Raw genomic sequence first — 17,174 nt, forward strand, 5'->3', positions numbered from 1 at the left:
CAAATAAGGTCACTTCTGGAGGTTCTAGGAGGACATTTTGGGGAAGACACTATTCAACTCATAGCAGCCCCCAAGAGTGAAGGGGGTCAAGAATGTGAGAGGGATGGGACCACGTGTGCTGCATAGGGCAGGGGCACAGGAGACCCTGCCTGCCCAGCGTCCTGCAGGGAAGAGCCTCAGGGTTACGGAGCTGCCACACAGAAGGACGCTGAGTCATATTTAGGCGCTGCCCCGGGCCTGCAGGGCACACAGGGCACAGAACAGTGTAGGGAGCCGGCAGGCAGCAGCACAGCGCGGCGGGGCGCCCAGGACCAGCCACAGGGGAGCCATCACTACCCTAGGCCAATGCACACGGAACTGCGGTGGGTGTCCTGCCCTGCCCTGTCCCCCTACCCTCACACCAGAGACTTCTTTCTCCTAATCAGGACAAGGCAAAGAGATATTGTCAGGATCCCATTTTACAGGGAAAGTGACTTGGCCAAGGTCACACAGCAGGGCTGAGGTTTGGGATTTAAAATTATTTAGCTGACTCTAAAGTCCTTGCTTGTATCTGCGCCTTTTTTTTTTTTTTTTTAAGAAAAAAAAAAAGGCTCTCCACTCTGAAAGCCTGCAGACGTACCAAATGAACAGACTCGTCCGGGGGAGTCCCACCACAGCAACAGTTGCCAACGTTCTGCTGTGTGTTTGGTCCACACCTGCCCCTCCTCCCACCCCATCTCTTACAGTGTTCCTACCTTCATACTTCTTTAGGTAAAATGTACACACAGTGAAAGATACACAGTTTACACTTAGTAAAATGTGTTGTACTTTAGTACAATTTCATCATGTGGTCTTGGATTTTCTTTCTGTGTCTTTACTTTACTTTTCTAACAATAAACAAGAACCGTTTTTATAAATAAGGGGAAAATAATAAGATGACGTTTGAAATGTTAAAGAAGTCCCTTTGGGCTGGAGTCCCGACCCCTCCATTCAGCTACAAGGCTTCAGGACCCCCCCCCGATTGACTCTGTGCTTTCTCATACTGCCCTTCCTGAGTAACCAGGTATCCTAGGACCCTGCCGGCTGCTCCCAGGCTTTTGGGGGCGGCTCGGCAGCAGCCCCTCATGGCCGAGCCACAAGCAAGTTGTCCTGAATCCTATCTCTGTCGCATCCTAGGGAACCCCCACACTGCCTGGTTTCGCAGAACTTCCACCTTCAAACGAAGGGCAGGGGGCTCTCTGGGACCCCTTCCCCCAGCCAATGCAAGGCTGGCCTGGGGAGAGGTTGCCAGGCAACCAGCTAGGGCTCCTCCCAGGGTGGCTGCGGGTGGCCACGTTGCCTGGCAACCAGGTGGCAGCGTCCCTTGAGCCCAGACCACACGGCTGCGCCCAGCCCTGCCAGAATCTCCCTAGCCTGTGGGACCCCTGGGGCCTTGTCCTTATTCCCCTAGCCTAAGACAGCTGGTGCCTCCGGTCACAATGAGCATTGTCCTCTCCAGGTGAGTGGCCCTGTGCTGGCCTTGGCTGGGAGGGAAGGGGAAGCAAGGTTTGGGGGCCTGATGCACCAAGAGAGATGGGGACAGCCAGGCCTGCTGGGGACAGGTGGTAGTAAAGGGTGCTCTCCCTCCCACACCACCCCACCCCCAGGTCAAGGGAAGCCCAGGGAAGCTTCCTGAATCTGACCTCTGCTTCTCCAGCATTATTGCCCACAGCTCTGGGGTAGCCAAATTCACAGGATCCATACCCATCTTTGCCTCATTCAGCTCCACCTGGAAAACCTCTCTTCGAACCTCCAAGCCGACCAGACACCAAGACCCTGTGGCATGGTCCTGGGCCAGATGTGCCTCCGGCCAGATCCTATCAATGCTGTCTTGCAGCTTGCCTGCCCCTTACCCATTTGTTTTGGCGACTGGTTCCTCTGAGCGTCGCAAACTCGAGGGTGCCTCTGAACCCCTCGATGTGTTTCTTTAAAAATGCAGCCCTTATTAATAATAACAGGGAAATCGTGTGCACCCTGAGGCGAGGGCATATGGGAGCTCTCTGTATTTTCCACTTAGTTTTTCTGTAAACCTAAAACTGGCCCCCAAAAAAGTTTTTTAATTTTTTAAAAGACCTTCAGGGTTCGGAGAAGGGAGAGAATTTCAACAGTTATGGGGGGGGGAACGGGGAAGCAGAATGAGGGGATTTTGGAGGGAAGGGGCCATCGCAGCTAGGGATGGTTGGAATACAGAAAACTCCGCCAGGAAGATCAAAACCCCAGGAAGGGTCCCAGGGAGGGTAAGACCGGATTTGGAGCCAAACTAGCCTTTGCATTCCTGCCAGTCATTTGACCAGCCTTGCGACCCTGCTGGTTTCCCAAATTTGCCTTGATAGAACAGTGAGCATTATCAGGGGAGGGGGAGCAGACACCTGGCAGGGTGCTCGACAGCTAGGTGGGGGGTGATGCATGGGTGACCCCTATGTCACTGTCCTGACCTGCCTGGGTGTCATGGCCTAGAATAGCTTCTCAGTCCCCTCCTCCCCAGGGACAGCCAGGTGAGGGTGATGGAGAATACCGTGACCAATGCCGAGAAGTACTTTGGCCAGTTCTGCTCGCTCCTGGCCGCCTACACCCGCAAGACAGCTCGGCTGCGGGACAAGGCTGACCAGCTTGTCAAACAGCTCACCGACTTCGCCAACACCGAGAACCCGGAGATGCGGGCCACCATGAGGAACTTCGCTGAGGACCTGGCCAAGGTGCAGGATTACCGACAGGCTGAGGTAGGTGGGTCGCCCAGGAGGACTCCAGTCCCCTGGCTGGGGTCAGGTCCAAGGGTGGGAGCCACAACGCGGGGACCACAGCTAAAGAGCATGTCTCTGCCAAAGGCATCCCTGAAGGGTGGACACACACCACTCCATCCCCGGGGTCATGCCGCCCTTTATGGGACTGAAAGCCTGGAAGCTCTGCAGTGTTAGGCAAAGGCCAGATAAGGCAGGGGCCCCAGGAACCAGGCATGAGGGCTACAACTGTGGGCAGGAGGCATATTCCAGGGCCCAGGACCCGGAGCAATCCTGGCGGATGAGGGCAAGGAGGCAGTAGGGTGTTAGGGAGAGGACTAAAAATAAACATCACCTGCCAGCCCAGGAAAGCCCTCTGTGTGACTGACAAGATCCAACCAGTTTTTCTTTTGAAGAAGCACAAAACAAGACACACTGTAGGTAATGCACAGGTGACAGCAGCCAGAAACCTCATTCCCCAACACAGCGGGGCAGAAACACCCCTACACACACTGTCTCAGGACAGGGGACCAGACGGCACCGTTTGTCCCACGGGACTTCCGAATTCCACCTGGTGGCTGGTTGGCTGCCTGTGTCAGCGAAACACCTCTCTCCCGAGGAAAAGTAAAACTTCTCCTATCTCTGTGAACAACAGGTCTTCAGAGCTTGGAGCCAGGCCCCAGAGCCAACTCCCTGGAGACCTGTCAGTCCTTGATGTTGACGTTTCAAAGACATGCCTGCCATTCCCAGCTTGTAAACCATCAAGAATCTTATTTAGCTTTTAAAGGGTTTACATAAGTCCCAAAGGGACAGAGAAAGGGATTTACAATTGCAGGTTTCCTAAAGAAAATGCTGTAAGGAAAGCAACGGGGAAAGTCCCTTTTCCTTTCGACTCCTGGGAAATTATTATTATTTAAGATTTGGGTTTACCCAGCAGGGTCATAAGCCTTGACATGGAAAAGGAAGGGGCTTGGTGGGGATTCCAGATCCCCTGGCCCGTCTGGGAAGCCAAAATTTCAGGGGATCTCCCTGCCACTGGTCCTCAAGGCATCAGCCTCACCTGCAAACTTGTTAGAAATGCAGATTCTCGGGCCACACTGAGGACCTGCTGATTCAGAACCCCTGGGGGTGGTGGCCAGCAATCAGGGATTTCAGGGGCTCAGGGGAAGGGTTGGGGGCTCCTACGTCTGGCACTTAGGCACCGACTCCGGGGTGTGAGGCATCCCCCTCACAGGCCCTATGTCCTCGGGAGATGCAGAGCGTGCTCAGCTCAGTTAGCTCTGGATCCCCGGCTATTTCGTGTTCCAAGTGAGTCTCTCTAGTCCCAGCAGTGAGGTTGTAAGGCAGTCTGGAGAACTGGAATCCCAGTGGCTCCCAACAAACAGTCACGACACCCTCAGTGGGCATAGTCATTATACCCATTTCACAGGTGAGGAAACAAGGCTCGGGAGGTGAAATGTATTGCCTGAGGCTTCGGAAGGCAGAGCCCTGAGCGCAGGCCAGTGCTCACAACCCTAAGGGGTGAGGGAGGGTGTCTCGTGCTTCCACAGCCCCCCACAGGCTCCTGTCACGCAGCACTCTCTAAACGCAGTGGGACGCCCCACAGGCTCCACGCACCTCTCTGGTTCTGCCTGCTCTTACTCTCTGCGTGTCTGTGCTCCCCCAGGTCGAGAGGCTGGAGACCAAGGTCGTCAGCCCCCTGAAACTCTACGGGGTGCACATCAAGCAGACACGGGTGAGCAGGGGGCACTGCCTGACGGGGTCTGGCCCGCCCGCACACCCAGGAAACAGCCCTTCTCTTTCCGCTAGGCCGAGATCAAGAAATTCAAGCAAGTCCAGAAGAATGAGATCAAACAACTGGAAAAGCTGGAGAAATTGAGGCAGAAGTCCCCTTCGGATAGGCAAATGATCGTATCCTTCCCTGGAGGTCAGGCCTGAGGCTGCCGGGCCAGGGCGGCCATTTCTCACAGGGGTCCTGTGGGTCGGGGCTGCTGGTTAACCTGGCTCCTTAACAGCACCTTTCTCAGTCCCAGGTGAGTGCCCCAGGTCTGTCTGGGAAGGCAGGATCCCGTGCAGGGGATGAACGACCTCGCAAAACAGCCCGGTGAGCTTTTACCTGGGCAGGTGTGTGCAGAGCCTTGTGCTCAGGATGCCAGTCGAAGGTGCAGGGCAAGCAGTGGGCTGGGGGCCAGGAGACCTGGGTTCTGTCTCCTCATTAACACTGCTCAGTAAGCCAACGAGTCACCCCTCCGTGCCCCCACCTCCTTGTCAGGGCTATTACTGAATGCTCACTGGATGTGGGCCCATTGTCTAGACAGGGAAATCGAGACCAGGCAAACCTGGAACTCCACTCTGAGGGTGTCTGACTAAAATCCAGGTTCTTCGTGTGCCTGGCGAGGAGTTGGGCCAAATGAATTACTTAATTACCTAAAAACGTTCCACATGCAGGAATTAATTATTCAAAGTGGAGCACCTGTTATATACCCAGCAGGTGCCCACTGTTTAATTCCAACAACACCCCTGCAAAGCAGATGTTATTACTGTCCCTTGTTTACAGGCAAAGAAACTGAGGCTCAGAGAGGTTTAGTGACTTGCCTAGGGTCACGCAGCTAGGAAGCAGGTCTGTCCAAGCAGCGCCTGGCCCTTTCACCATGGTGCTACTTGGCCTTTCCTTCGACGACCGAATTTGCAAGAGATGTCCATAAGGCAAGAGAGATGACCCAAGGCAAGAACGGAAAATGACCCAGAATAGTGTCTAAAGGCCAGAACCACCCCATGACATGTTTCCCTCTGGAGCCAGGCAGAGACCAGTGTGCAGAGGGCCTCAGTGGATGCCAGCCGCACCACCCACCAGCTGGAGGAGATGATCGACACCTTCCAGAAGCAGAAGCTGAAGGACCTACAGGTAGGCGTAGTCGGCCCTGTGTTAGAAGTGCTCTGGCCTCACGTATGTTTTTGTACAGCATGTGTGTCCGTGTGAACCTGAAAACGTCTGTGTGAGCGTGTGTGCATGTGTGTGCATAGTGCGTGTGAGCACGTATGTATGTGAGCATGTGTGTACACCTGTTTGCCCAGACGGCTCTCAGAGCCTGGGCTCCCAGGTCAGTGGATCTTGGCCTAATCCTGGCTGCAGGGGGGAGGCTCTGCCTCTGAGCACCCAGGCCCAGCTCCCCACCAGGAGAATTTGGCAGACTTTGTCCCCCCAAGCCTCCATCCTTTCCACACAAGGACCCACAGATTTGCTCTAACTTCCTCCTCCTTTCTTTGCTCTTCACTGAGCAAGCCATGGTTAGGTCAGCAGGGGGGCCCAGGTGCTTCCTCCTTCCACACCCCCACACCCCATGGTACAACCCAGAATCCTGGGCCCAGAACCCCAGCCGGTCACAGAGATCCCTGCAGCCACTCTTGACAGCCCCCTCCCTCCAAGTTGCAGCCCCAGGGATCTCATAAAAGGCAGCTCCAATTTGTCACTCCTGGGTTAAAGGCCCTCCCATGACTTCCTGTACTCTAAGGATAAAGGCAGTATCCTCCCCAAGCCTCCGGAAGCCCCAGCCCAGCCTTATCTTGGACGCATCAATCCACGCTCAAGTGCACCGAACCCCAACATACCTCAATGCCTTTGCACAGGCTGTGCCCGCTGCCAGGAAGGCTTTGCCCTCACTCTGCATCAAGTTAACACCTTCTCATCTTCAGGGAAACTCACCTGGACCCCTAGCCCAGTCCAGCCCTGATGTTAATTCATTGCTCTGCTCCCTCTGGGGGCAGTTATCTCAGGGGAGATGAGTTAATCGTATCTTTAATTCACTCATCAATTCAACAAATGTTGAATACACACCTACGATGTGCCAGGCACTGTGCCTGGTGCTGGGACACCACAGCCAGAAAAGCAAGGCCCCTGTCCTCATGCAGTTGACACCCTGGGGAGACCCATGATGCATGCCAATCAACACAGAGTGAAAAGTGTGGGGGCATCTTGCTGTTTCACGCCTGCCCCCCCCACGCATGTCACTGCCACGGGCATGCACACATGGGGCACGATGGGGTGCCTGTCTGCCGTGTCCTCTGCTGGGTGCCTGCACTGGGTCCAGGGCCTGGCACTTCACAGTACTCAGTCAATATCTGGGAAATAAACGCACAAGGAGAAAACCCGTGGTGATGAGTGCTCACGCGTCTATGTAGCAGGCAGGACCGAAGACTACCAGCAGGCCAATATTAAGCACTTGAGGCTTATGGGGCCTGAAAGCAGGGCTCTGTGGGATGCCAGCAAGAGTTTGGGATGAGATTCTTGGCCTCCACAGTTAGGGGCCAAAAGATGCATGCAGTTTAAAATAGGCATCCTTTAAACTTTGGGGATTAGGTTTGTAAGAGGCACTTATCCAAGCCATCCCTGACGGAGCCCTCCCAGTTCTGAAAGAGCAAAAACTCAGAACTGCAGATAATGATAGGTGTAGGTCCTATTTCTAATAAAGTGATCATATTTACAAAAGAGCTCTCTGGCTCCTGTGAAAGCATGGAAGTGATGCTTTGTTAGAGGGGTTCGCATAGCTGAGCGTGCAGCAGGAATCTCCTGGAGGGCTGCTTAAAATTTAGAACCCCCAGCGATGGGTCCACCCCAGAGTCCCATTCTGTGGGGCTGGGTGGGACTGGAGAATGTGCGTTTCTGACAAACTCCAGGTAGGGCTGGGGCTGATTCGGGGAGCCAGACAGAGCAGCTGTGCTAACTGAATCTCGTAGGGCTTTGTAAACTGGAACTACCTTTGACCCTGTTGTGCAGACGAAGATGCTGGGGCTCAGAGAGGATCGGTCATCCTCTTGGGCCACGTGCCACCGAGCGGCAGGGGAAGGCCTGGGCCCTGCCTCTTGATCTGCAGAGGTGACCACCAGGCCAGCCTCCCAGGGGCAGCAGGGAAGGGGCAAGGAAGCAGGTGTTCCCATCACAGTCTTGGCCCCTCTTCCCTCTCCTCTCCTGCGCTGGCTTGGGCACTTGCCCTGAGCCTGCCTCCCCCACCAGGGACTTCCAATGTTTGTGTGAAGCGGGGTGTTTCCAAACTGCAAGCTCCTCCCCCACACCAAGCCTGTGTCCTGTGGGGAACCAAAGCAAAATGGGAGCTCTGCGAAGGCCCGGCAGGCAGCAGGGGCCGGGCATGCAGGAGGAGCTCTGTAAGAGCTTGTAGAGCTGAGCAGAACCATCTGATCATGAAAACCCAAGACTACGTTTTGACAAGCTGGCTCGTCAGGTTGTGAGGCCTCTCCCGGAAGATCCACTCATAGCCCACAGGTGACAGAGGCCAGAGGTTTTGGCTACAAGAAACAAGCCCTCTGCCTTTCCAGAACAATTCGTGTGCAAGGCAGCTTTTGAAGGGGAATGTATCGTCTGTTCAAACAAAATCAGAAGTAACACAGGCTTACGACCTGTCCCCATAAGAACAGCTAACACCCCCCCCATTTGTCCACATTCACGATGACCCCAGGACTCCCCTTGTGACAGTGTTGTTTATGTGATTTGGGCTTCTCTCCCCATAGAAAATTTTTTCAGACTTTGTCACCATCGAGATGGTCTTCCATGCCAAAGCTGTGGAGGTCTATTCCAGCGCCTTCCAGATCCTGGAGAGCTACGACCTGGAGAGAGATCTGGAGGTATTCCCTGCAAATGCCCCATTTTCTACTTGACGGTGTGGGGCTCCAGTTTGATTTTAGGTATCTTCATAGAAGCCATTTTTATTGGCAACATTTTGCAATTGTTATCATTTTGAAGACTCATTCCGATGAATTCTTTTAAACATCCGCCCCTGGCAGCCAAAACTAGAGGTGGGGGGATTTTCCCAAGTCTGTCCTTCAATGTGTTCAGCATCACTTGGGTGCTTAAAAACCACCAGGTGAGCCAACACTGACAAAAAGCACCCCAGGCCGATGCTGGCTGTTTGGAGGCAAAGTGCTAATCATCCCCGCCTGATCTGATGACTATCCGGCAGGAGCTGATGTATCTACGACACACTGCTCCAAACCCTGTGCCCTCAAACAGCTATCGCTCGCTGTGATTATCTTCTGTGGTTTTGGGGTTGGTGGGCTCAGCGGGATGCTCTTACATGGGACCTTCCTGGGTTTTCAGTCGGTTGGCATCTGTGGCGGGAGTCGTGTTAAAGGCTCCCTCCCCCGTATCTGATAGATGATGCCTGTTATCTGGGTACAGGACAGGCCTCCTGGTTTGCACCGTTTGGTGCAAAACGAAAATGTGGGCCCTTCATTCAATGATCATTAAGAATTTCAAGAGAGTGACAGCAGAGCATTGGACCAAACACAGGGTACTTCCGAGCTCAGGGGCCCTGGGGCACTTACTGCAGGAGCCGGACACCCACACAGCCCCACCTGCCTGGGCCCACAGGGGTCTGCAGCCCGAATGCCGGCCTCCCCGAGGCCTCTCCACCTGGCGTGGGCTTCCTCATAGCATGACAGCGGGCCTAAAGCGAGCATCCTGGGGTGCCTGGGTGGTTCAGTGGGTTAGATGTCTGATTCTTGGTTTCAGCTCAGGTCAGGATCTCAGGGTCATGAGATGGACACCCACATCCGGCTCTGTACTGGGCATGGTGCCTGCTTCAGATTCTCTCTCTCCCTCTGCCCATCCCTGACCTTAAAAAAAAATTTTTTTTAATAAAAAATAAAGACTGTATCCCATGACAGGGGCAGGTTAGAAAATGTATCACCTTTTATAACCTAAACTCAGAGGTAACTTAGTGTTGCTTCTGCCACAATCTATGCCTTAGAAGTGAGTCAGTCACTAAGGACATATTCAAGGGGAGGAGAATTATATTTCAGCTTCTGATGGGCAAAGTGTCAAAGAATTTTTGGGTAAGCTTTAAAACCACCACACGAGGTTAAATGCAGACCAATAGGCTCTGGTGTGTTCACTCATCTCTACAATATTCTTTTTTTTTATATATTTTATTTTTATTTGAGAGAGAGGGAGAGAGATTGAGAGAACGAGTGGGGGCAGGGGCAGAGGGAGAAGGAGACTCCACACTGAGCAGGCAGCCGGATGTGGGGCTCCATCCCAGGGATCATGACCTGAGCTGAAGGCAGATGCTTCACTGACTGACCCACCCAAGTGCCCCACTCATCTCTACAACATTCTTTTAGGGCCAAGAGCAATCTCTAATTTTCCTGTGTGACTATGGGTGCGTTCCTTGGCCTCTCTGGGCCCGTTTGCCCATCTATAACATGGGATGATAATGCCCACTTACCGGGCTACTTTAGATTGCCTAGAGAAACACACAGGAAACTCCCAGACAGGACCTTGTCCGGGTAGGGGTTCTGGTAATACCAGCTATGCATCAACTCCCCACCACCACCACTTCCTTCATTTCCTGATTAGCAATAACCCATCCTGGTCTCTCCTGGGCAGGATTTTAGAGCCAAGATGCATGGGGTTTATGGACATTATGATGCTCGGCCACTCAAGGATACCATGCCTTCCCCAGCTGTCCCGTGGGCTCTCACTGGCCAGGTGAGCACTGGGGGTGGGAGTGTGACTCCTGTGATGAGGGAGAGGCCATCTGAGGACAGGGATTTGCATCAGGTCCTGAGGCGGAGACGCTGCTTGGGGAGTGTGGAGATCTGCCCCAGGGTCTGACCTGGACTGGCCTGGAAGTTAAATCAGTAACACACAGAACCCAGCACAGGGTAGCCACCATGTGTCCTGAGTGCACCCTAGAGGCATCCTGAAGTGTGTCCACTTGAGAAGCAACGGCTCTCTGGACAGGTCACTCCTGTTTCCCAGCCCTTGGGCCCATAGGTTTCAGAAGTCCGAACTTCTCAGATTTTCGGTACATAGTCATACGGTACATAGACTCCAAGTTCTCCGACAAGCTCAGCAAAGTACATTTCTATTTCTGCAGGAATACCTCTGAGTGCTCAACCAAGTAAGACAAAGACTCTAAGCAGCCTCATGCCTATCAGGGAAGGTTTAGTCACTCAGTGAGTGGGGGGCCCTCGCCCCACAGTGGAGGGGACAGGCTTCCTGAGTAATTCTCTCTAAAGGCAGTGAAGCAAGTACGGCCCCCAGCTAGACCACCCTGGTCCAAAACCACTGCTCCCAAGCTGTGTGGCCTCAGGAAAGTGCTTTAACCTTTCTGTGCCTCAGATTCCTCCCCTGCAAAGTATGGCTAATAACAGGACCCCCTGGTAGGGTTGTGGTGAGTACTAGGTGAACAAATCTACAGGAAGCTCTTAGAAAGTGCTTGATACTTGTCGCTGCCCTTAAAATTACTGATGCCGTTGCTGTGGTGATGACTGTTATCGTGCAGAATGCTCAGACCACCATACGGAGCCAGAGGAGAGACGAGGAGGAGAGCACGGAGCACTCTGCCAAGGAGGACCCTGTGGAGGACCTCAGGGGACAGGGGCAGGCACCCCAGCAATAGGATGGAGCTCCCCAGAAGGAAAGATCACCCTGGATGCTCAGGGCTGGGGTGGGCTGGGGGCTCTGCTCTCCCCCCACCCCGCCCCCCGGGTGAGTCTTTTATCCTCCGAGCCTCTATTTCCTCGTCTGCACAACAGGGACAATCTTGCTCACCCCACAGGTCACTCTGAGGATCCATGGGCTTAGCATGGTGCCTAATACACCAGAGGTGCTCAATAAAAACGGGGTGCATCTTAACCTGAATCGTGCTGGGTCTCACTTGCCACCTTATGACCTGGGGACTCAGGTGTTAAAACCCTTGCTAATGCTGAGAACAGGGTGGGTTCGTCTCCCAGGGCTGCTGTAAGAAAGCACTGCAAACTGGGGGCTCAAACAGCAGGAATTTACTCTCTCACAGCTCTGGAGGCCTGACATCTGAGATCAAGATGTGGGCAGGGTGGGCTGCTGCTGAGGCCATGAGGGAGAACGTGCTCCAGGCCTCTCCCCCAGCCTTGGTGCAAGATGGCCATCTTTGGCATCCCTTGGCTTAGAGACGCGGCACTCGGATCTCTGTCTTCATCCTCACATGGCATTCTCCCTGTACGTGTGTCCAAATTCCCTCTTTTTATAAAGACACCAGTCTTATTGGAGTAGTAGACCCAGTGTGACCTCATCCTAACTAATTATATCTACAAAGACTCTATTTCCAAATAAGGCCACATTGTGAGGCCCTGGAAGTTATGATTTCAACACAGGAATTTTGGGGGGACATGAGTCACCCCTAACACATGGCCATGATATGTGGGGATAATCGTGGGACCAGGGACACATCACACAAGTCTAGGAAGGTGGAGGGTTGACGAAGGTGAAGGAAGGGGGTGAGTACCATGATTTTCTTCTCAACAATGTGGGAAACACAAAACCTTCATGGGATCATCGCAGGATTAACATCCTCACCACAGTGAAAATTTTATTACCCCAAATCCAGTTCCATGGCACTTCCTCCGGGAAGCCCACCCTGATTCTACCAGGGAGAACACCTATTCCAAAAATAACTGAAATATTCTATATTTTCTATATGACAGATAATTTGTAAAACAACATATAGATTGTATCTTACATGTAGTCACGTTTTATACTGTATATTGTATCTCATAGTTTTATATGCATATGTATGTGCACACACACACACACACACGCAAATGTACCTCTTCTTCAATCTCAGCTGTGTCCCAACCCCACGGACAGTTTCTAAAGAAAAATGGCCTTGCTTATGCACCTGGCAGGCCTGGAGCCCGATAGCTCCTGGCACACAGTAGGTGCTGGTCCCTTCCTGCTCTGACCCCAGTGCACCTAACAGACCAATGGTTCCTAATTCCAGGGTTGGACTCAGCCAGAGCCTTCCTCGCCACCATCTCTGTGGATGGTCACTTGGGAAGTGGCAGAAAAATTCAGAGCTTCTCTCTTTTGGGGCCCCGGAGGCACAGGCAGAGGTGGGGTGGGCAGGTGTGGAAGGAGCATGACTTTGGGGCCTCTCGCCAGCATTGTATTTGGATGGTCCTCCTCCCTGTGTAGGTTCCGCCTCTTCTCCCCTCCTCACCGAAGGCAAGCTCACCCACTGCTTGCCAGAGCAATTTGTGCAGGTGTCTGCGGGGGAGAGAGAACGCACTGACAGCATGTCCAGCCGGAAGGACCCACCTGGTCAGTGGGAGCCTTGTCCGGGCACAGGAAGACAGGAGCTGTTGGTTCAGGGGAGCGGGGCTTTGGGGGAGCAGGCGCATTTCTGGCACTGTGGTGACAGGGCCCCGAGGCCCACTGCAGACACTGCTCAGACGGCTCAAGGGGACCCCCTACTCAGGGCCGTCCAGAAGCCTTACGTGGCGCGCTTCGTAACTTAGCCATGGACGGGAAAGGCTGCACCCTGCAAACTAGGACGCAGCAGACGGTGCTCACGGACGGGAGGAATCCATACGTCAGCGTCTACACAACCCAAAGTCGGCCAGACTCCGTGTGGCGCCATTCAAGGTCCAACGCGCCTTCAAGAAACACAACCCAACCCAAACGCGCGTGGAGGCCGAGGAGCCGGAACAGCCGAAGCAGAGCAAAGACCAGCAAGCCGGAGGCGCCATGCTCCCAGCGCCGAGCCACACGCCAGTCTGCATACCACCCGGGCAGCGCGGCTCCGCGGCACGACCAGGCCACCGGGGGCCCGCCAAGCACGGCGCGCGCCCGCCAGCCCGTCGCCAAAGCCGCGCGGGACACGCGCTCCGGCCGCCGACGCACGAGCCCCGCAGTTTCCGCACCGCGTCCTTCCAAGACTCCCTCTCAGCGGACGCCTGCCACGCGCAGGAGGCCGCTCCCTGAGCGTCCCCACTCCCTCCTCCTGCCGCGTGCTCGCCTCCTCACCTCCTCCTTCTACGTCCTCACCTTCTCACCTCCTCCTTCCACGTCCTCACCTCCTCCTCCTTCCACATCCTTGCCTCCTCAGCGTCCTCACCGCCTCCTGTCAGCAGGCACGTGGAGACGGGGCGGGGCGGGAACACGCATGCGCAGTGCAGGGCGGAAGTTGAGGAGTGAGGGCTCGGCTGCCCCCTGCCGGCCCTCGGGGGCAGTGAGGGACGCCCAGCCACAGTTCCGCGGCCACGGGCGGGCCTGCGGAATCCCCCAAGTGTTGAAATTCAAACCGAACGGAGCCAAATATCCCAGGCTTTATCCAAATTTAGTTAAGGGACGGTTAATTGGAAACCCTATAGAACGAAATGAATGCAGCTACGAACTTTACAACGTACACCAAAATTCACTGAGAACTATCCACCAATAAATGTCAAATGCAAATCTATAGCAATTCTAGAATAAATACAGAAGATGATCTACTACATGACCTTGGGTTTGGTGATGAGTGTTAACACAAAACACCGAAAGACTAGCCACACACAGACGCAAATCAGTAACGTGTACTTTATAAAATTAAGCCTTCTACTCCGTGGAAGGCCTTGTCTGGGGAACCAGAAGACAAGCCACAGACTGGGAGAAAATACTTGCAAAACCCCTAACGACAAAGGATTCGTATTCAAAATGCACACAAAACTCTCGAAACTCCACAATTCGAAGACAACCCACCCCATCGAAAACGGGTACAGGTCTGAACAGACAGCTGAGAAGACAGAGGGTCAACCACAATACTGACATAGGCTCTCCATCACGTATCACGGAATCACAGATTCGAGCAAGGATGAGCTAGCAGGCATCCCCTTCAGAGCTGCTGAACGCCCAAACGATGACATTGACGGGATTCGCTGGAGGGTGAGGCACAGGGACGCTTCTATTAAAATACAAATCAGCCGAATAAATTAGAGGATCTAGTTGGCTTCCTTAAGCAACTCGTATCTTTGGCAGAGCAACCCCTCCAGAAAACAGAGGGGTGTTCCCTTGACGCTTCCATAAAGTCAGAGGGAGAAAGGTTACAACCCACAGAGAAACAACATTTGAAAGCCTCACTGTTTGGACTTTATATTTAGTCTTGTGAATCTTGAATCAGACACTTTAAATTTATTCCTATAAAGTTTAGACAGAAAAGCCTGGGTTTTTTTTCTGTCTTTCATAGGTGGGAGCCCTGAAGACACAGCTCCCTGGTTTATTTCGTGGGGATAATGAAGGCAAGAGCGACAGTGAGCAGCAGTCTGTGCTTTGTGTATACCACGTTTGGTTCTCCCAGGACCACCTAGGATAGGTGGTATGTTCCTTCCCATTTTATAGATGTAGACACCAAGGCTCCAGGAACGATTTGGCTGCTGGTAGGGACGTGGAATGGAACCTGGCCTCTTTCCGGGGGCTACCCCACCCTGCTCCATGGTCTTCTGGGTCTCTGATGCCCTAAGTGGATCCCTCCCCTCCCACAGAGTTGCCTCCCACCGTTGGCCTGCTGCTGCTGGCAGACTCCCCTGAGCACCATAAGAAGAGCCAGAGATGATAGCCTGGGATATCCACCACCCAGGCCATCCCTCTATGTTCTGCTAAGACGGGGTGGCGTTCTCCAGACTGGGTGGGAGCACTGGGGACATGGAGGTCAGGCCCTCACCCCATCCTGCTCCTGGGCCCCCCTCGGGCTGAGGGCCCTTCCCCCAAGTCCTTCAGTGCTCCCCAGATTCACCTCCCTCATCCGTTTAGGCCAGACATTTAGAACATGGCTACTGACTTCTTATAATCTGAAAAAGAGAAAGCCCAACATTTCACAAAACACGTCTGTCAAACCACACCGGAAAGGATTGATAAAGGCACCCCGCTCCTGTCAGGTAGGAGATGCAATTGGGTTCCACCTACCCCCTACCCCCGGCCCCAAAACACAAGAGGGAGGCAGCTTGGGCTCAGAAGAAGAGCAAGATCAGGATTCCAGCTAGAAGGCGTTGCAGGCGTCCCAGGGGCCCGGGCTGAAGTCCTGTCCACGGGCACCACTCCATCAACACAGACCCCCTGTGCAGACCAGGCCCGGCGGGCCCTCAGAGGGGCGCTCTTCCTCCTCCTCGTGCTCCCACGAGACGCACACGCATCTGCACGAGACCCTCGAGCTCAGCCTAGTTGGGGAAAACATCTATTTGACCCCAGGGGGAAAAACGCTTTCTTCTGAAAACCCCTTCTTGTCATTGAGAATATTGCAAATTCTGAAGAAGTCCTCACCGATATGTGAAAACAAAAACTAAATAGACCAGTTTTTTTTTAAAGATAATTTATTTAAGTTTCCACCTTCTGACAATCTGAGGTGCAATATAGAGACATAGATTTTTTTTCTTCACAGAAAACCATTTTGATTTTAGCACTGTTCTGAGATCTCCCACCTTGAAACTTCCTCAGCCTTAAAATACTGTTTGTAGGATGTCACCTGGTGGGACACAAGATTGCGTTAACAGTCACACCAAGAACACCTGCGTCACGGGACTCTACTTTGGGGCTACTAAAGGCAAGGTCTGGGTGTGGCAATGGCAAGTTCAGGGTCCAAGACCAGCTGGCTGAAGGAGAAAACGCAATGCACACGTGTAAACCATCCACAAAAGCCCCCAAAGAGGCCACAGTTTATAACAAAGGCGGCAGACGGGTCTTGTTCTAACACATTTACATATTTGTAGGGGATCTATGTCTAATGTCTGAATTTCTAGCATTTCCTAACGTTCAAAGGTTTGGCTTGTCTTCTTCAAGGCGCCTTACAGAAGTGACAGCCCCAGGCTCGCTTGAGACCTCTCGGACGGAGGGAGCTAACCCACGCGGTCTCTAGCACAGAAGAGATCGGACCCCACCCCGTCAGAGCTGACATGTGGGGACAGAACCCGCAGTGCCTTCCCGTTTTCACGAGCACACATCCAGGACCAAGGAGGGAACAGATACAGCCTCCCAATTCTAGGACTTACCCGCGGGTCAAGGGGGATTTGCCAATAGGCGGTCCATTTTAGCTAAAGTGCAGACCCCTTCAAGCGCAGCTCAGGAGGGCTCCAGGTGGCAGTGGGCTCTGCTCTGACGCTGCCTTGTCAAAGCCTTGGAGTCTGGGGGTTAGGCGAGGATCAGAGTTCTCCCCCAACTTCGGACACCCTGTGGCAGGTGTGTGTGGAAGTGACGGGAAGATGGGCAAACCTAGACCATCCTGATACTCTTCTAGAAATGACAAGTTTATCCCTTTCCATTAGTAACCAAGACCCCTGCATTGAGAACACTGCCCCACTTGAATCCTGGGGATACGTGAGTCCTCTGGGCACAGGCAGGGTGGGATTCCACTCCCGAGCTCTGGTCAACTCAGGGAGCATGGGCCAGCATCCAGGGACCAGAGCACGCCGGCCCCCACAAGACCCTTCTGTCCCTCCCCGAGGAGTAGGAGACTCTCGGGCCCAGGGACAGCAAGGGACACGATGAGGCCCCACCGGGTCTTAGCATCTAGAGTATTTGCTGAAGGCGAACAATCTGAAAATGACTCATTCATTTGCTATCTGGTGAACCAACACACCCCTATTCCCAGCCCCACGACAGAAAGGACGTATGGGACACGTGGCCTGTGTGGCCTT

General features: G+C 53.6%; 1 protein-coding gene across 1 annotated transcript; it reads left to right on the top strand.

The window, feature by feature from the left end:
* Nucleotides 1-1,457: 1,457 nt before the first annotated feature.
* CIBAR2 (CBY1 interacting BAR domain containing 2) lies at nt 1,458-13,494 on the top strand. The gene is made up of 9 exons (XM_087853408.1): nt 1,458-1,477; nt 2,504-2,738; nt 4,402-4,470; nt 4,545-4,646; nt 5,536-5,640; nt 8,259-8,372; nt 10,135-10,236; nt 11,036-11,137; nt 13,156-13,494. The coding sequence occupies exons 1-9, from the start codon at nt 1,458-1,460 to the stop codon at nt 13,492-13,494; spliced, it is 1,188 nt and encodes a 395-aa protein (XP_087709534.1).
* The last annotated feature ends 3,680 nt before the right edge of the window (nt 13,495-17,174 follow it).

Source organism: Ursus americanus, chromosome 21, assembly GCF_024610735.1.
Source record: "Ursus americanus isolate L20-20 chromosome 21, mUrsAme1.1.p, whole genome shotgun sequence".
Lineage (NCBI taxonomy): Eukaryota > Metazoa > Chordata > Mammalia > Carnivora > Ursidae > Ursus > Ursus americanus.